At 41.1% G+C, this 20,857-nt stretch overlaps 1 protein-coding gene across 1 annotated transcript in view; it reads left to right on the top strand.

Annotated features, from left to right (window-relative positions):
- The window catches only part of ADAMTSL3 (ADAMTS like 3), a 371,178-nt gene that overhangs the window by 305,402 nt on the left and 44,919 nt on the right, over window positions 1-20,857 (top strand). Inside the window, 3 exon segments of the mRNA XM_027089194.1 lie at window positions 1,144-2,215; window positions 14,256-14,383; window positions 16,519-16,647. Coding sequence (XP_026944995.1) covers window positions 1,144-2,215; window positions 14,256-14,383; window positions 16,519-16,647 — 1,329 coding nt within the window.

Raw genomic sequence — 20,857 nt, 5'->3', positions numbered from 1 at the left:
CCTCCCCCCACCCCGTCTCATGACCTGAATTCCACAGTGCCATTTCCGTGGATCCAGTCTCTCTTCTGTCACTTCCTCCTTCCAGGCCCTCTAGCCCACGCTCCACCATCTGCCCATGGACCTAAGTACATCTTCCAAGAGGAATCAGTCTCCCACCTGCATCAAGCCCCCCTACTCACTTCAGAATCGCCCTGGGACGCATTGAGGCCTTCCTTCCCGCAGGTGGACAGAGCCCCTGCTCTTGGGGGATGGGATCTGAGGAGTGTCCTCTTTGGCCTTAGCCCATTAACTGCAGCCAGTGCCCAGGAACAAGCAAGAGTCAGCCGACCCTTGATCCGTCTCAGCTTGCCCTGTTGTTTGCTGGCTGGACCTGCCTTTGTCCGCTGACAATAGTCATATATGAGAGCTTTTAAGTGCCCGCTAATGTGCTGTGCACTTGATATAAATGCTCTAACCTGTCACATTCCTCTGACGAAGGTGCTAACATTACCCACATTTTATGAGTGAGAAAACTGAGGCTCAGAGAGGTTAAATGACTTGTGCAAATGGCACTAAGATCCAAACTCAGATTCATCTGGCTTCCAAGTGCCTGTCCTACCTTTTCTTCTTTGATCACTTGCTGCTTTAGGCCCCCAAGCTAGTTGAACTGACCCGCTTGGGTTATATGTTGCAATTGGCCAGCTTCATCCTCCTTTTCAGATCCTTCAAACGCATTCACTTATCTCCCCAGTCACTGCCTCCCTCAGATTTGGGGTACCCCTGGCCAAGCCATACTAGATTCTCAGGGGCCTCCTCCCCTAGGTGGTGGAGGCCCCACATATCAGACATCCCCTTACTGATGGAAACATTTAACCACTTAACCTCATGCCTCCCCAAACCAGAGCTTTGTAAAATAATTTACATGCTTCCGTGCAATTCATTCAAACGTGCATTCTTTGCTGCTAAAGTACCAGATAGTTGTGAAATTTACCCCCATCTAAGGATGTATAATATATATATAATTACTTATGTTTTAGTTCTCAAATGTTTTAAAAGAGGAAAAAAGAATTTGTTGACTTGTGCCAGCCTTGGAAGATTACAGTCAAAAAGTTTTCATTATTGCGATGTTTGTGTTTTCTTTTCTTTCTTTTTTTTTTCCTACAGAAATGCAACCAGAGATGAAGACCAACCTTGGCAAGCAGGGTCCTCAGATCCTTGGTGTCCAGAGAGTCTACATTCAGACAAGGGAAGAGAAGCGCCTGAACCTGACCGTCGGGAGCAGAGCCTATTTGCTGCCCAACACATCTGTGATTATTAAATGCCCAGTGCGACGATTCCAGAAATCTCTGATCCAGTGGGAGAAGGACGGCCATTGTCTGCAGAACTCCAAACGACTCGGCATCACCAAGTCAGGCTCACTGAAAATCCACAGCCTGGCAGCCCCCGACATCGGCATGTACCGGTGTATCGCAGGCTCTGCCCAAGAGACAGTGGTGCTCAAGCTCATTGGCACTGACAACCGGCTCATTGCACCCCCAGCCCTCAGAGGGCACACAAGGGAATATCCTGGGATGGACCACAATGAAGCCAATAATTTGGGAGCCACATGGCACAAGATGAGGCAGAAGTGGAGTAACAAAAATGAGCTTTATTTGGACGATGGCCGAATTCATCACCAGCCTCTCTTAAGAGCTCTGTTGGGCCACTGCAGCCATTCTGCGGGGAACGCCAACTCCTGGGAGTTTGAGAAAAAGCAGTTTGAAGCCGCAGTTAAACAGGGAGCCTACAGCATGGATACCGCCCAGTTTGATGAACTGATAAGGAACATGAGTCAGCTCATGGAGACTGGAGAGGTCAGTGATGACCTTGCGTCCCAGGTGATATATCAGCTGGTGGCCGAGTTAGCGAAGGCGCAGTCTGCACACGTGCAGTGGCGGGGCATCCTGGGAGAGGCGCCTCCCACGGCTCACCTAAGGGGGGAAACGGGAAGTGTGCCCCAAAGCTCAAATTCGAAAAACTCGGGCAAGCTGACATTCAAGCCAAAGGGACCTGTTCTCTTGAGGCAAAGCCAGCCCACCTCGATTTCTTTTAATAAAACAGTACATTCAAGAATTGGAAATACAGTCTACATTACAAGAAGGACGGAGGTCATCAATATACTGTGTGAGCTTGTTACCCCCGGTGAGGCCACATATACGTGGACCAAGGATGGAGCATTGCTACGACCCTCTGAAAAGTAAGTAAAATAAGAATACAGTGTTTCCTCTGTAATACCATCTTAATGCTTCTTCCAGCTTTCTTGAAAATATTTTCAAATCCCTTCTAAGAATGTGTTTCCAACAGGATTCTTTAGGAAAGAAACTCAAAAATGTTAGGGTATGGAATGTAAAGTAGTTAGCTAGTGGGAAGCAGCAGCATAGCACAGGGAGATCAGCTCAGTGCTTTGCAACCACCTGCAAGGGTAGGATAGGGAGAGTGGGAGGAGATATGGGGATATATGTATACATATAGCTGATTCACTTTGGTGTACCGCAGAAACTAACACAATATTATGAAGCAGTTATACTCCAATAAAGATATATTGGAGTATAAAAAAAATAAAAAGAAAGAAAATCAAAGTAGTCTTTACTTCACCATCATTTTAAAGTGGAGGGCTAAGTGGCTACCAGTTCAAGAACAGTTACTTTCTTCTCAGCCTATTATAGATAAGATTGTTTTCTGGCTTCCATTTTTGTTGTTGAAAAGTGTGTTGTCAGTGTAATTATTATTCATTGGTAGGTGATACGTTCTTTTTCTCTGTTTATCTTTCAAAATTTCTTCTCATCTTCGGTGCTCTGCAGTTTTATGATGGTAAATCTACGTGAGTGTCTTGTTTTATTTATCTTGCTTGAAATTGGTTGCACTTTCTGTACTGAGGATACATATAGTTTATCAGTTCTGGAAAATTCTCAGCCCATTTTTTTTTTTTTTTTTTTTTCGGTAGGCGGGCCTCTTTTTTTTCCTCCCCCCTTTGTGGGCCCCAGCCCCGGATGCGCAGGCTCAGCGGCCATGGCTCATGGGCCCAACCGCTCCGCGACATGTGGGATCCTCCCAGACCGGGGCACGAACCCATGTCTGGCAGGCGGACTCTCAACCACTGCGCCACCAGGGAAGCCCCCCATTTTCTTTTTGAATGTAGCTTTTTCTTCTTTCTTTCTAGAACTCCAAATAAATGTATGTGAGAATTTCTCTGTCTCAATCTTCCCTGTGTTTTAACCTCTCTTTCATATTGCCTCTTTTACTTTCTAGTTTGCTACTTGTCTCTTCAGCACTGTAAAAAACTAAGTGGATATTAGCCCACCCACTTAGTTTTCCATTTCAGTGACCACATATATAATTTTTAGAAGTTGTTTGGTTATTTTGTGGATTGTTGAATAATTTTTGATAGTTTGTCAAGGTGTTCTTCTATTTATGTATATATTATGTAAAGTATAAGATTATACATTAAATATAAATAATCCAAAATCTCCAACTAAAAGCCAGAGATTGTCAGAGGATAACAAAGCAACGACTAAAATATAGGTTGTCAACAAGAAGTACACCTCAAATGTAAAAACACAGATAGGTTAAGAGTAAAAGGATGGAAAGCAGCATATCAAATAAATGCATACTTGAATGTTTCTAAGAGCCTTATTCATAATAGCCCCAAACTGGAAATAGGCCAAATGTCCATCACCTGATGGCTTTGTAAACAGATTACGGTATGTTCATAAAATGGCAAATGCTCATCATAGATAAGGAAGGAGCTATGGATATATATACATCGATATGTATGAATATCAAAACCATTATGTTAAGTGAAAGAAACCAAGCATAAAAGATTACATACTTTATAATAATTCCATTTATATGAACTTGTAGCAAAGACAAAATTACAGTGATAGAAAGAAGGTCAATGGTTGTCATAGTCCTAAGGTTTTGGGGGAGGGGACCTGACTGCAAGGGAGCAAAGGAAACTTTTTGAGGTTATAGAAATGTTATATATCTTGCTTGTGGTGGTGGCTACACAAATGTATACGTGTGTCAGAAATCAAATTGTACACTTAACGTTAGTGAATTTTATTGCCTGATAATTACAGTTCAATTTATAAAATGTGTCTCAAAACAAAAAAATCTTAATAGTATTATACTTCCTTTTCCCCTCTCTCATGTGCTATCTTTTATCATACATTTTACTTCTACTTACATTATATACTCTAAAATGCATTGCTACTCTATGTATTCCATACAATCACCTGTCAATTAAAGGAATTTTTTTTTTTTCTCCCGGTACGCAGGCCTCTCACTGCTGTGGCCTCTCCCGTTGCAGAGCACAGCCTCCGGACGCGCAGGCTCAGCAGCCATGGCTTACGGGCCCAGCCGCTTAGCAGCATGTGGGATCTTCCTGGACCGGGGCATGAGCCCGTGTCCCCTGCATTGGCAGGACGACTCTCAACCACTGTGCCACCAGGGAAGCCCCTAAAGGAATTTTTAAATGAAAAAAAAAAGTCAGGGTATGGTTTTCACATGTGCGTGGGAATTCTCAAAATGAAATCGTACTGTCCCAATCATTATCCCATAGCTGTGATACAAGACTGGATACCGTTAAGATTGAATTTAAGCATGTACAGACTCTCTCTTTGCAGGTCACTTAACATTTAAAAATAAAATCAACATAAGGCCATTAAAAAAGCATACTTATAGTAATCTTACATTGTGTAGGAACTGTAAATCAGAATCTTCCATATCTAGGAGATGTGGTATCTCATTTGAACTCACACCAGCCCCATGAGTTTGGCAGGGTAGGGGTTAATACTTTTCTGATGAGGTCGTTGGAAAACAGAATCTCTTTTGCAAATATTTTCTCCCATTCTGAGGGTTGTCTTTTGGTCTTGTTTATGGTTTCCTTTGCTGTGCAAAAGCTTTTAAGTTTCATTAGGTCCCACTTGTTTATTTTTGTTTTTATTTCCATTTCTCAGAATGGGAGAAAATATTTGCAAATGAAGCAACTGACAAAGGATTAATCTCCAAAATTTACAAGCAGCTCATGCAGCTCAATAACAAAAACACAAACAACCCAATCCAAAAATGGGCAGAAGGCCTAAATAGACATTTCTCCAAAGAAGATATACAGACTGCCAACAAACACGTGAAAGAATGCTCAACATCATTAATCATTAGAGAAATGCAGATCAAAACTACAATGAGATATCATCTCACACCGGTCAGAATGGCCATAGTCAAAAAATCTACAAACAATAAATGCTGGAGAGGGTGTGGAGAAAAGGGAACCCTCTTGCACTGCTGGTGAGAATGTGAATTGGTATAGCCACTATGGAGAACAGTATGGAGGTTCCTTAAAAAATTACAAATAGAACTACCATATGACCCAGCAATCCCACTACTGGGCATATACCCTGAGAAAACCATAATTCAGAAAGAGTCATGGGGCTTCCCTGGTGGCGCAGTGGTTGAGAGTCCGCCTGCCGATGCAGGGGACACGGGTTCGTGCCCCGGTCCGGGAAGTTCCCATATGCTGCGGAGTGGCTGGGCCCGTGAGCCATGGCCGCTGAGCCTGCGCGTCCGGAGCCTGTGCTCCGCAACGGGAGAGGCCACAACAGTGAGAGGCCCGCGTACCGCAAAAAAAAAACAACAAAAAAAGAGCCATGTACCAAAATGTTCACTGCAGCTCTATTTACAATAGACAGGAGATGGAAGCAACCTAAGTGTCCATCATCGGATGAATGGATAAAGATGTGGCACATATATACAATGGAATATTACTCAGCCATAAAAAGAAACAAAATTGAGTTATTTGTAGTGAGGTGGATGGACCTAGAGTCTGTCATACAGAGTGAAGTCAGAAAGAGAAAGACAAATACCATATGCTAACACATATATATGGAATCTAAGAAAAATAAAATGTCATGAAGAACCTAGGGGTAAGACGGGAATAAAGACACAGACCTACTAGAGAATGGACTTGAGGATATGGGGAGGGGGAAGGGTAACCTGTGACAAAGTGAGAGAGTGGCATGGACATATATACACTACCAAACGTAAAATAGATATCAAGTGGGAAGCAGCCGCATAGCACAGGGAGATCAGCTCGGTGCTTTGTGACCACCTAGAGGGGTGGGATAGGGAGGGTGGGAGGGAGGGAGACGCAAGAGGGAAGAGATATGGGAACATATGTATATGTATAACTGATTCACTTTGTTATAAAGCAGAAACTAACACACCATTGTAAAGCAATTATACTCCAGTAAAGATGTTAAAAAAAACAAACAGAATCTCATGACTAATTCACAGTCAGTCAGAATCAGGGACCTTAATCTCCTGAACACTGCCAGCGATGTTTGAAGATCACACAGATAATAGCTTTGGTAGAAAGATTGAGAATCTGAAGTAATTTTCTATATCACGCAGTTTTTCATGTCACAAAATCCAAAAATAAGATGATAAGGATCAAAGTTTTCTGAGATGTTCAAAACACAATATTAAGTCACATTTTATTGTGATAGTTATCCATATCAGTGCAAAAATATCACATTTCATTCCTTTTACACAAAATAACAGGTGATAACAGAAATGTTAATTCACTTTTGTGTTCTTTTCTGTCTCCAGATCTTGCTGTTTGTACACATAGGGTTATAGACCTTTTGCTTTCTTTCAATTTGAGTTTAAGAGCTCAAGCTGCACCTTATCTGCCTCTAGGGATTGTTGAGAGACACAAAACACCAGATGTTAAATTGTTTTGTAAACCATAAGTTACTTTAAAAAATGCAAGTTTTATTTTTATCATGTCGTTTTTTTGTGCATCACCTAATATGTGAAACACTAAAAGAAATGTAGGTAAATTTTAAATTAAATTGTGAGGCTATGTCTTAGAATGAAAAGATATAACAAATCTAATTTTTTATTGTTTTGCCTGGAACCCTGAGCACAAGAGTATAATGAAGTTTTTGAAGTAGAATTAACCTTCCAGATCAACTAACTTAGCAGTTCTCAAATCTTTTGGTCTTAGGACCCCTTTAAACTTAAAACAACGATGAGAAGCCCGAAGAGCTTTTGGTAATATGAGTTATATCTAGTGATGTTAGAAATTAAAACCATGAAACATTTAAAAGAGCTGTTTATGGGCTTCCCTGGTGGCGCAGTGGTTGAGAGTCCGCCTGCCGATGCAGGGGACACGGGTTCGTGCCCCGGTACGGGAAGATCCCACATGCTGCGGAGCGGCTAGGGCCGTGAGCCACGGCCGCTGAGCCTGCGCGTCCGGAGCCTGTGCTCCGCAACAGGAGAGGCCACAACAGTGAGAGGCCCACGTACCGCAAAAAAAAAAAAAAAAAAAAAAGCTGTTTATTAATCCATTTAGAAATAAGTAATAAGCCCAATTCATCTTCACATAAATAGCATAATTTTTGAAAAGCAGTATTTGAAAAATTACCGATAATGGCATTGTTTTACATCTTTGCAAATCTCTTTCGTGTCTGGCTTAATAAAATATAGCTGGATTCACCTAAATGCTTCTACATTCAATCTGTTGTGATAGGTTGTGGTTTTTTTTTTTAATTTTCAAAGGATAATTTAGTTCCCAGCTGGTCAAGTAACAAGGATCATTCTGACTTCACACCCATTTGAGAAACAGTTGGGGGCATAAATTATAAATGGAAACAAAAAAATTAATGATTTTCTTTCCCTTGTCAGACCATTTGTGATTGTGATATAAGAAGGCGACGAACAAATGCATCATGACATTACACTAGCTTCACCTTTCATTCCTACAGCCCAAGTTAACGAAAGGGAAACAAGACGATTTCTAAAAAACACATATATTCTAGGAAAATCTCTCTAGTAAAAAGCGTGACTAGTATGACGGCGTGTGTGCATGTGAGCACTTCTGGGGTATTTCCATGCCTTTGTGGTGCCGTAAGGTTCCCCTGTAGAATTAGTAAGATGGGGATCCGTCACCTCACATTGGATTTCCTGGTGGTTTTTCCCATAGTTAAAAAGAAGTTATGAAACTAATATACTCTGGTAAATCAACTATACTTCAATAAAAAAAAAAAAAAGAAGCTACACCCTGTTATTCCTGACACTGAGATCTTCCAAGTCCAAGTGCAAATACAGATTTAAAACCTGTTTTTCTTTGGTTTCTTTTTTTTCTGCGGTACGCGGGCCTCTCACTGTTGTGGCCTCTCCCGTTGCGGAGCACAGGCTCCGGACGCGCAGGCTCAGCGGCCATGGCTCACGGGCCCAGCCGCTCCGCGGCATGTGGGATCTTCCTGGACCGGGGCACGAACCCGTGTCCCCCGCATCGGCAGGTGGACTCTCAACCACTGCGCCACCAGGGAAGCCCCTTTCTTTGGTTTCTTCACTTGAAAATTTTATTTCCCTGAAATATTCTGTTGGCTTTCTCTTTTTCCTTAGGTGTGCTATTTCTTTTTTTAAACATTGGCAAGTGGATTATCAGAAAAAGCCAGCACAATGGATATTTTCCTTAATTTGCATTTTTGGTTTTTTGTTGCATACAATATTTCTTTTGTTTTGAATACAAATTATTATTATTATTATTTTTTAACATCTCAGCTCGGTTCTTTGTGTCCACCTAGAGGGGTGGGATAGGGAGGGTGGGAGGGCGACGCAAGAGGGAGGAGATATGGGGATATATGTATAGCTGATTCACTTTGTTATACAGAGAAACTAACACACCATTGTAAAGCCATTATACTGCAATACAGATGTTAAAAAAAAATGTTGTTTTTGTTGACGTTTATAGAGAGAATTTGGCTTCATACAGATATGTCAGTTGGAAAGAGAAGGAATATTTTCATAGCCCTTTCAGGTAATTGGGGCTATTCTTTTTTAATGCTACACTAAAACTAGACAAGTGGTAGTTTCTTAAGGTTTAGCTGGAACATGGAATCTAAAGCCACATTAATGAGATTTTGGTGCTCTGTTACAATGAAATCTATTGGTTTCTCTTGCTCTTTGAATGGATCTTTTAACTATACTAGATTTTATAACATCATACATTGGTCATTTGGAAAATACTGGCTGACTGAGTTATACGCATCTTCCAAATGTTGACACATTTCATTATACAGTATAAAAAAGATGTATATTCTTTAATATACTACCCAGCTTTTCAGAAGAGTCTTTGAGTTTTCGAAAGCAGTCAAACTCACAATGAAGGTTACTGATTTTCCAAAATTCTAATTTTCCCTTGAAAGCTCGAATTTTATCATTGGCAACAAATACTGTCAGTTGTTTTCCTTGAAGTGGCCAGCTCGTTTTTGTTCGTTTAAAAAATTATCTTCCAGATACCCAAGTCCGAATAATCATGGTTTGTCTGTCAGTCATTCTTGCAAGTAAAGTGGTATGCCATGAAAAAGCAGCTAGTTCAGCTAGCAGTTCACACAATCACACCAACACACTTGGGCATGCAGCAGAAGTGCTTTGTATTTCCCATTTTGTCGTACAGAATATTTAAAAACTTACACTCAAGGGTCAAGTTATAGTAAAATTAATAAGTTCTGCTGCTTCATTAAGGACATTCTTAAGGGAAACTGGCATTTTTGTTTTTACTGCAAGTGTGTGATACCAAGAATACAGTGACTACTGGTACCCTTTGGTGCCACTGCCTTGGTTCCAGTCCAGGTACCAATAGTTTTACCCACCACTGCTTTTACTATGAGTGCAAATGTCAACACAGTGAAAAATGCAAATAATGGCTTAGTATTTACTATTATGAGGATAGTTTTGAGCTCATGGACCCCTGGCGTCCGTGGACTACCCTTTGAGGACAGCTCAACAGTTTCACTTTAGAAATTATAAGGAAACAAGAGGCTGAGAAGGTTGATTAATTGACTTGTGGCCATAAAGTACTACAGGGATGTAGTAGAGCTTGGTCAGTTTAAGTCAGTGTTTGTTGAATTGAGTTGATTTTAGATTGTTTGACTTGTTCAAATGGAATTAACATTCGTTTCTGAGGCTGAGACTCCTGGAAATCCTATAAAGGTTCTGACATACCACTCAGATGTGTTTCTGCATACTCTGAGGATCAACCATTTGATATTGAAACAATCCTATATGGCTATTAAGAGTTTTAACGTTTTAAGGGAATTTTTAAAATATCTATTTTTATTTCCATTTTTTTCTCAAATTTACCTAATTAATTTTTTCAGCTTATGTTTAAACTCCTTTATGCAACAAAGTTCTCACTTTTAGATATACTTTTCTGAATTTCACAAATCTTTTCAACTGAAGAAATCCTGAAATGGAATTATGTTTCTGAGAGCCTCTCTCCCTTAAGAGGAAACAGTATGGGCGTGGAGTACGTTTGGACGCCAGCTGAGTAAGAAATCTCAGCTAGGAAGGGAAGGCTGTGGGTAGGTTCACTAGGGATGATGTCTATGGAAAGATCAGCCTTGTTATTACTTCAGGTTAAGAATAAGGTTATGCAGCAAAGGCCAAGATCAGATTCCTTAAAGAACTTTCAGCCCACGGACTGGTCCAGGCTGGATACTGGGTGGCACCACCCGGCAGGAAGGTTCACACGTGCTCGACTATTTCTAATCTCAGTGATTTCTCACTGTGCTGTAAAACTGAGGCCAAGAAAACCAAGGGATCATCTGAGAAGCGCTAAGTCATACAAACGTACATACGAAATAATTTAAGAAAACATTTTAGTGTATACACAATTGTCAAGTAGAGTTATTAGTTATACTTTTATTCTTAATCAACTACTCCTTAATAGGGATTTGACAGTGCAAGTCTAGCCCTAGTAATAGCTAGGTCTGCCATATTCCTGGTTTTGTTCTGGGCAGTTCAGCTGTTTTGATTTCTGCCCACCCTTGATTATTTCATTTGTGGGTTGCAGGAGAGCTTGCATCCTCCTAGTACATTTATTCTCTACCATTATTCTGTTCTGTTCTAGACATTCATGCATTTAATCATTGAATACTTTTGAAAACTTGCTGTATAGGAGGCACTGTGCTAAGCATAGAAAATGCACAGCTGTGAGTAAGATTTGGTCCCTGCTCTTGACAAGATCACAGTCTGGTGGGAATAAAAAGATATTTTATAAATATTTTTTTTAAATATATGAACCAGAGCAGAAGAAGCCCAGAGGGGGCAAAAGATAACTCTGGGAGTATTGGGGAAAGCTTTACCGGGGAAATTACATTTGCTCCAGGACTCAGTGGGTAAGTCAGAGTTTGCCTGGAGTGGGGAAGGGCATTCCAAATAAAGTGAACAACGTATGCTAAAGCTCGGGGTGATGACAGATCATGGAATGTCCTGGAACCTGTTAGAGGTTCGTCATGGCTGGAGCATAGGATGAGCGAGCAACATGAGGTGACAGGAAATGAAGTGGCCCCGTTCAGTTCATGAAGAAACATACCGTGTTTAGTGGTCAGAACAGTCCATATTGCTAAGCTCTGTAAAGCGCGAAGGGGCAGGGAAAAAAATAGTATATGGACCACTGATCCAGACAACCTATTAGCAACTTCAAATCATTAAGAAAAAATTAAAATAAAATGAAAGCAGAACAAGTACTCTTTCTCATTTCCTGAATAATTACGTCACCTGTGAGGGTACACCTGACCGACTCTGATTCTCCAAGTGGTATTTACATGCAGGTGTTTATGAATATCAGGTGGTATTAACATGCAGGTATGATATTGGGAAGCCATAAGGAACTCACACAGTGTAGTCCTGATTCTTAACAGCATAGTCAAAATCCAATATAATGCACCTTGAGCCTTGTTACCTCCACTGACTTTTTCATACCGTGATAGTGAGATAATAACCATTGCCGGGCAGCAGTAACTAAAGGTCCACTCACTTCCAGTGTGAAAATCTGAAATGAAAAGTCCACGTCTGCAGTTCGTTAAGAAGGATCGGGGCAGAAAATGAGGGCTTAACATCTGGCAAATTAAGGTTTGCTCGTTTGTCTTTTTTATTTATTTTAAATTTTATTTAGTTTTTAAACATTTTAATATAATTTTAAAAGCCTTTGTGTGGGAAAATGTTGACACACAGAAGGTGTAACATTGATTAAACGTTACATATGATATAGATCTTTGGCATTCTAAACAACACCGTAAACTTATTTTTTAAACGTTCTTATTCACTAAACAAATTATTTTCAGGAAACACAATACAGTTAGCCCATAAATTCTTTAGGAGATTGGGTATTGTAAACATTGGAAAATGAAACTTACAGATGTTCTTTATTGTCATGAGCTATAATAATGGAAGCCAGTCTGAAGAGAGTTTCAAAATTATGTATTTCTGAAGGTTATGTCACTTGGATAAAAATGAGTTTCTAGGAGTGACAGTCGTAAGACTGGACTTAATCCTTTGAGGACTCAAATAAGAGCATAATTTAAGCGTGACAGATGTAGAAACGAGGACTTCGTTCTCATTCATAAAAAAACTAAAAAATTAATAACTTATTATCCAATTTTAGGTATATCCTTAACAAAGTAGAATCCATTATCTCTGTTTTCTCACTTGTGACTTCAGGAGAAAGTGAATTTAAGTTCTTTATTTTCAACGACTTTTAAACTGCTATAATAAAAAGGAAGTAAAATTTGAAGAAATTTTCTTGTTTTCCACGTTTATTCTGAAGAAACTTGAAAGAATATAAACAATAGTGAAATCATTCTCTACTGACAGTCATATAGGATGGTCCTCTAGTCTCATAAACCAAAAGATTTATTATTTCATATAGAATTAGAAGAGAAACCCCAGTTAAAATAATATGAAGCGAAAACTGCTATAGCATATAATAATTTATGGCACAATGTTTATTTTCTGTTCATAAGTGGTAGAGTGGGTCAACCCTGAATTTTAAAAAAACTAATAAAGGAGATTCAATTGGCCATTGACAGATTTTGCTGTCTTTAACTTCTCCCTTTCAACTGTTTCCTTCTTGCTTTCTTATAAAAACCTCTTCCACTCTCTTATAACTTATATTTCACTGAACACTTGGGGATTTTCTATTTCTCCCTTTCCTTCCATAGCCAAAATCGTGTTCAGGAACACCATACATGTGTATACAGTTTGTACTTTGCACAAAGGTACCCGGCTGAATGGGCAAATCTCGGGCTGAAATTGAGCTCACAAATTGCCCACAAAGCTGTGAAAGGCACTGTCTCTCCAGAGGAAGGGAAGGAGGTGGACAGAAGGGAACCCTCTGCTCACCAACCCCTGAACTTTGAGGCTACGTTTGCCAAGGGTGAGGGTCAACTTTTTTTCAAATTCATACAGATATCCTATAGCCTAGAAGCAGCCCGAGTCTTGAGAGTTGCTACTCCCACTGCAAATGTTTCTAACGTTTTCAAAGGAGTCATACCTGTTAAAGTCAACTGTAACACAGTAAGGTGTGGGTCAATAATGATGATAGACAAGTGAAATTCAGCATGTGTAGAACTGAGAAATAGAGAAGCAGGAGACACAGCATCACTTAGTATCCCTGAACTATACACAAGGGAATCAATGCTGATCCCTGTTTGAGATCATCTTTCCCAGTAAACCATACTATTAAGGAACAGTAGCGTGGAGACTGTGTGTGCCTAATAATCGCTGCTGTACTTCTTTTGTAACTTCACCTAGAGTTTACCTTACTTGCACTTTTGATTTTCCTGTAGAGAATGACACACATGTCTCATATGGATTTGTAAGGTGCAACATTAGTGAAATTTTAATAATGACTAACAAATTATAAAAGAAAGGGAAAAATCAGATGATTTAAACTCACTATTAGTATTCAGTACTATATTTTTCAACTTGAAAAATATAGTACTTCAAAAACTATATTTTTCAACTTGAAAGAAAAATATGTAATGTACCAAGAAAAATTGCAGTTGCGTTTTCTTGAAATGTATAGTCTTACAATTAAATGAATCTTACACTTCGTTTGCAATCTCATTTGTCTTTTTTCAAACGTGGTAGATTAAACATTGAGTCCATCCAGAAAAGTCTGTTCTCATGCAAAGTGAGGTAGGATGATTGGATCACCAAGTACGGTCCAGCTCTACCACTTCCCTGAGTCTCAGCCAGGAAGGACTTTTCCACCCTCTAGTCTATATAGTTGTCCGCTTATAGGCAGGAAGCTTGACAAGATCATCTTCTGGGATCCTTGCCAGCCCAAAGTCAATCATTTTGCTGTCTTCATTCTCTGTGAGTTGCTGTGGTTCTAGAAGAGTTCAGTGTGTTACATGAGCGCATCCTCCTTCTCTGTTCTACAGAGTCATTGTGGATGGAATGGGGAAAATACAGATACAGAAACCTACAAAGAAGGAACAAGGAATATATGGATGTTCTGTCGCTAATCATCTGGGTTCGGACGTGGAAAGTTCTCCTGTGCTGTATGCAGGTAATGCCAATTGTTGAAACCTGGAATGCCTGGGTTTTGTTTTGTTTTGAACATGAAACTCTGGAGCAGCAGTTTGCATGCAGCAGAATAACCGGGAGGTGGGGTTAAAACCCAAATGTCTAGACCCCATTCCTAGAGGTTCCGACACAGCAGGCTTGGGATGGAGTCTGAGAATGTGCATATTTGACATGTCCCCAGGTTATGCCAGTGCTGCTGGCCTGAGGACCACACTTTGAAAACAGCTGCTCTGGAGTTTGCTTTCTAAGAATTGGGAATTAATGAGACAGGGTTTAATCGGCGGTGTTGATAGTATGGACTTTTCATTTTTAAAGCGCCACCAGCCGGCGAAAGAGAGTAATTATCCTTTAAAGGTTGATGGATACCTCGCAATGGCATACCCCCCAATCCTTAGAAACACTTTCAGGAAATCGGCATTGTAAATTAGTGTAAATTGTTCCAGGATGTAGAGAAAGTCACTTTAATATAAAAGTGTGCTTTTTTTTTTTTATGAAGGAACATTTTTAGGTGGCAAAGTTGTAAGCAATGCTTCCTTGTGTCAGGCTCATGTTCTGGGATTAAAACTAAAATAAGAAAGTTATCCTCCAACTCTCTGCTGTGTGGTTTCTGGTATCTATGGCTCAAATAAACTAAGGTGAGGAGAAAGACAATATCAGGGATTGCAACCCAGCATTTAGACAACTAAGCATTGATGTAGCCAGTACATCACATCTCTAAATAGAGGAGGTTGGACCAGTTGATCTTAAAAGCTCCGTGAACGTGCAAGGCTTGATGCTAAGTCCCTCTCCTGGCTGCATTCCCAAGGTAGGGCCTTCAGGCCTTGATTTTCTGTGCCTTGATCCTCCTGGACTGTTCTCTCCTGTGAGCATCAGCTCTTTTCCAGAAAACCTCAGTTCCAAGGTTCTGGAATTGCTGGGAGGAATAGAAGTCTCTCTTGCAGCTCACACATTTCCCTGTAAGTCCATCCCAGAACAGCTCAGATTCATGGGAGAGCTGGTGCAAGGTCCTCAGGGGCCAGAGGACGTAGGACAATGACAGCCCTTTCCCAGCCCAAGAGTTCCTATCTTTTCAATTCTCAGGATAGCATTTCAGTGCCCCAAGCACTCCAGGAGCAAATGGAACATTCGGTCACCCAAACATGGTCATTCCCATGTTCTCTTCTCCAGAATACGTGGTTACCAAACACCAAAGTGTTGTAATTCTTTCATGTCCTATGCATTGGTGATAAAACAGATTAAAGAAATACGATGTGGCCTCTCCCTCCAAGAGCTTACCTGCTAATGGGGTGGAGGAGGGAAACCAACCACGCAACAGTTCTGCAGTAGAGGAATGTGGCCTTCCCTGACCCCCACATGCTCCTGAGAGACACCTGGGCAACCAGCACCTTTCTCTACCTCAACAGCCATCACCCTGTAATGGTAATGGTGTCTCCCACCAGTCTATGAGTTGCTTGAGGGCAAGAATGGTTGTTTTCCAACTTCATATTCCCATTCTCCAGCCCAGGCACAAAGTATGTTTCCTGAGTGAGTTCATAAATGAATCTGGTAGAAGTACATGGTTCTTAAAGTCCAGGAAAATAAAAGTCTGTGAATGAATTCCTGATTCTTTATGACCTTGTTTTTATGATTCATCTTTTCCATGCAAGTGTTATGCAGGTTTGTTTCACATTTTCCTTCCAGGAAGAGAGTCAGATGGTCCCAATCCCTCGTGTGTTTTGGTCCTGCTCTAACTCATCCAAGGCTGCACTGCAGAGATGTTATTCCTGCCGTGCCATGTCTTGTTTGCATGAACTTCTGAATTCCTTCTTTTTCGAAGTATCAAAGAGGACTTTACCCTCAATTTTGGTTATAAAACCAAACTATCCTCACAGTCTGTATATGGTCGTTGCAAAGCCTCTTTGTAGATATCTCTTTGAATGCATCCATCTGTCCATCCGTCCCCTGAGCACCTCCAGGCTGTGGATGTGCAAGTCCCCATGGGGTACCACGAGGGATGCGGAGAGAACCAGGACTCCGCCCCTGCTCTCAAAGAACTCAGCAAAGCTTACCAAATGCAGCATGGTTTACTCAGAGCAAAACCCTGAACCTAACATAGTTTCCTGCTCCCTTTGAATTAAGAGGCACCTGCCATCTTGTCTATTGGAAGAAATATCACCAGACCGGAGCACAGCCATCTCTCCGTCGTGATTGGAGGCATCGTGGAAGCACCCCAGCGAGCAAACGTGACCATCCAATGTCCTGTAAGAGGTGAGCGTGGTCATTCCCAGTGGGAGAGCACAAGGCCGGCCCAGTGTGGCCGGGAGTCGCCAGCTGGCATTTTGGTAGCTCAGACAGCCCTGCAAGCTTAAAAATCTGATTGTCCAGCACCCGACAGAGGATATGTCTCTCAGGGGTGAGCTGACAGCAGCTCATGAGACCAGTGTGTAAAACAGAATGCAGTTTAATCATCCTCACTGAGGACTATGAGGACAGGTTCAGGACCTGCCCTGTGCACTGGCATGCTCACACTGGCAAGACCAGAACACCCTGTCCTGGCAGGCAGATCTGCGCAAAAGGCCAGCTTCTAGCAGGTGATTGCTTGGTGAGTGTGGAGTTGGAGCAAGGAGGTTTGTTGGAAATCATTAGCTGTGTCCTCCAGCTGGACAAAGGCTGTGCTAGGCAAGGCCAGGTCGGAGAGTGGGAATGTCAGGGTTCTGTGGCCTAGACTGTCTGTCCTGGACTGTCCTTGGGTGAGCATCACCAGTCTGTGCCTCAGTGGCTCTTTCTGCTTTGTTTACTACAGCAGCTAAACCTTCTTTCTAACTGACTCATTCTTTCTTTAATAGAAATGCCATTTTCAGTCTGACGTTGTCTTCATCTAGGGCCATTCTGTCTCTTTAAGCCATGGATTCTGAAGTCTTACCCCGGGCCCATGCGTGCCCCAACTGAGATTAATATTATACGCTGTACACACGTACATTTTATGGGGGCCAGGGGGCCTGCGTGAATAGCTTTGATCAGTTTCTCAGAGAGACTTATAAACTCCTCAAAATTAAGATCTACTGTGTTAGGGTGACCTTGCATGTGCCTGTCATTTACTGTGCATTGATTTAATTCTCTGGGGAACTGTATTTGCCTGGTTTCCTAGTTCTAACGGGGTACCTGTAGTTGCAGCCCCTTAAGATGAATCTTGCCGAGGCCAGAGAGCCCAGGGCAACCGGAGGAGCCCTTACGGCTGGTCTCGGTACCAGAGTAAAGGTGCACGTAATGACAGGATCCCAGGACACAGCCATCCAGCTCTAAGGCTCTCCCTCCCCGTCATTGTCAGTTAGTTACTTGCCATGTTTCCAGAGCTGCACCTTTGGCTTCACAAGCAGTGGAAAGTTGCTAACCCCCAAGGTATTATTTTTCACCCCTTGGAAGTCCCTGCCGTGTTTGGCCTACGCAGACTTTTGAAAAATCCCTCCAGCCTCCCAACTGACTCCACCCACAAATATGTGAGCTTTCTGGCAAAACACACCTACCATCACAGAACAGGCGGCGTTCTCTGGCTGCAGCAAGGAGAGAAGCAGAACGGAACTCTGTAGTTGCCAAGCCACAAATGTCTAGAGTTTCTGCAGCTCTACACCTGCAGAGGATTCTCAAAATAGATCTGACTTCTATTAAGAGAAACCTCAACTTTTAACATTATTTCTAAATTTCTTACTTCCCCACAATAGTTTACAATTAGGCTTTTGGGGCGACGAGCCATTGAAAGGACTGTGGTGTATTATTTGCTGTCGTAAGTCAGGGACTGGATTCAGTGGAAACTGTTTTCGTGAGTGAAGCCTCCAGCTAAGACCATTAAGCTTGTCTTGGTTTATTCTCCGGCCAGGCCCAGTCAGCGTGTGTGCCGTCTCTGACCACTCCTTGACTCTTGCAGTCCCTCGGACCCTGTGCTGTGCCCCCTCAGGCCCGCGATGCAGCTCGGTGTTGGCAGTCTTCCTCTGCCTCTTCCCCCCACCACCGCCCCCGCCGCTTCAGCTCTTACTAGGAATGGGCCCATTTGGTCTTGCTTTACTTGGCAGTCATCCCCTATGGCCTACACGCCAGGAACTCATCAGGAGGTCTTTCCTTTTCAAAATAAACACCTCATTTTGAGTTATGTGCCATTTTAAATAAGCCTGCAGTGAACTTACTGTGTTTTCTTATGGGCAGAAGTCGTAGCTAACTTTGCTTTTATGAAGATTCATCTTTTTAAGTGAAGTTGAAGTAATGATGAAGGGTCGGAAGACTTGGGTTTTACAGACAGATCTGTCACTGGCTAGTATATGACCATAGGTGAGTCCCGTGTCCGTGCTACTCTCATCTCTAAAATAGGAAATACACTATATTAGTGGAAGAAGGGACCTGGGCTATCATCTAACTCAGCCCCATTTGATAGAGGAGGGCATTATAACATTTACAAACTTGAATACTGCTTTCTAAAATTACATTTTCATATTGCAAACTGAGATTACATTATTACTGTCAGTCAGTGGCATGTATCAATTTTTCTCTTATGTTTCAGTTACCCTTAAAATGTTTTCTACTAAGCAGAGTGAGCTTATCTATTCATACCTTTTAGACAGATTCATAGTTCTTTGTTATAGCCAAATATGTTTTATTTAATGCATGTGGTATAGATATCAATAGTGGTTGTCCCTAGTCACTCTTATATATTTCTAATCATGATATTAAGTAATAGAACCTGAGACTCTGCATTTCTAAGGGTTAAAAGTTCTAAGTTATTTGCGAGAGTTATTTGTCTTACTCTTAAAAAAAAAAAAAGTTTCTTCTAAAAATGAGAGGGGTGGGGAGTTTAAACTGCACCCTCTCTGCCACCTTCTGGTAAGAAAGGAAAGCTCGTCTGAGGAAAATGACCAGTAAACATCAAGAGCTGCATATTTTATGTTTTCGTGTGTTAATGCTTAGCAAGAGCGTTATTTATCCTATAATTTCGCGTTAGGTGTGTATTGGGTTGCTGTTTTTCTTATTCCTTAAGCTCGTTAGAGGTGCAGCTGATCTGGGTCTCTGCTCTCAAATGTTCTTGTGTGTTGGGCTCCTCTTTAGTCTCCAAGAAACTCTCTTGGCCCACAGGTTGGAATGAGGTTAAGCTAGGAAGATGCTTTGGAAAATAGTTCGGCAATTTCCCTCAAAGTTAAATACTTGACCCAACAATTTCACTCCTAGTTATATACCCAAGACAAATGAAAACATATGTTCACACAAAAACTTGTACCCGAATGCTCATAGCAACTTTATTTCTAACAGCCAAACAGTGGAAACAACCTAAATATCCATCAGCTAATGGATGGATAAAGAAAATATAGTATATCCGTACAATGGGGTTTTATTTGGTCGTAAAAAGGAATGAAATATTGATACATGCTAAAACATGGATGAATCTTTAAAAATGATGGTAAGTGAAAGAAGCCAGACACAAAAGATCACACAGTGTATGATTACATATCCATGAAATGTCTAGAGTAGGCACATCCACAGAGACCGATTAAGAGAATGGAGAGTAATGACTAATAGGCACGGGTGTCTTTTTGCGGTGATGAAAATGTTCTGGAATTAGATAGTACTGATGGTTGCACAACTTTATGAATACACTAAAAAAAAAAAAAACACCGAATTGTATACTTTGAGAGGGTGAATTTTATAGTATTTAAATTATATCTCATTAAAATCATAATCCAATATATTAGCATGTAAAGTTAAAACTTACGGCACAATCATATATTTTATTTATGGGTGTATGACTATATGGCAAAAATATACAAACATTCATGGGAAGGACATATACCAATGTCAGGATTGTTGGTACTCCTGGGAGAGAAAAGAAGAAAGCACAGTTTAGGGACAGAACTTTAGCTGTAGGTGTAATGCTCTATTGCTTAAAAAGAACTAAAGCAAATAAGGCAAATTGCTTTCTAGAAAGTCTAAACTTACTAGTGATATAGATGTAAGCCCTACACCTCTGTCATTTCTGAGTTCCCCATTGATAGGAGAGGATGGGGGAATAAGTAGGTAGAAGGTACAAAGCTGAGTGCACACAGTGTGTGTACAAGCAGATGGTGGGAAGCAAGGGTCTAAGCAGGTAGCAGCAGGGTGCTTGGTGCTCCATGAGATGAACAGGGAGAAGGTAAGCCATTCATACCTAAGAGATGCTGGTCAGTTTCAGAAGAAACATATTACATAAATTTAAAAGTATCTTCTTAATCCGGAGAATTTTTTAGGCTTAAGATGCTGTGAAATATACCGAGAGTTTTGCTGATGTCTAAGTGAATTATTAGCTTTCTTTACTGGCTTTAATGATTTCCCTTACAGGGGAGGACTTTGAGAAAATTTTTGTGGTGCAGCAAGATTATATGCTTAAATTCCTGAACACAGCCTCATGTGTCTGACAGTTATTTTCCCCCGACAACTACTGTTTGACATTATGCAGTGTGGA

The sequence above is a fragment of the Aethalodelphis obliquidens genome, unplaced genomic scaffold (assembly GCF_003676395.1).
Source record: "Aethalodelphis obliquidens isolate GAN/ISIS:26980383/991018 unplaced genomic scaffold, ASM367639v1 scaffold65, whole genome shotgun sequence".
Lineage (NCBI taxonomy): Eukaryota > Metazoa > Chordata > Mammalia > Artiodactyla > Delphinidae > Aethalodelphis > Aethalodelphis obliquidens.
The sequence above is the reverse complement of the archived record's forward strand: the minus strand, read 5'-3'. Positions and strand labels throughout refer to the sequence as shown.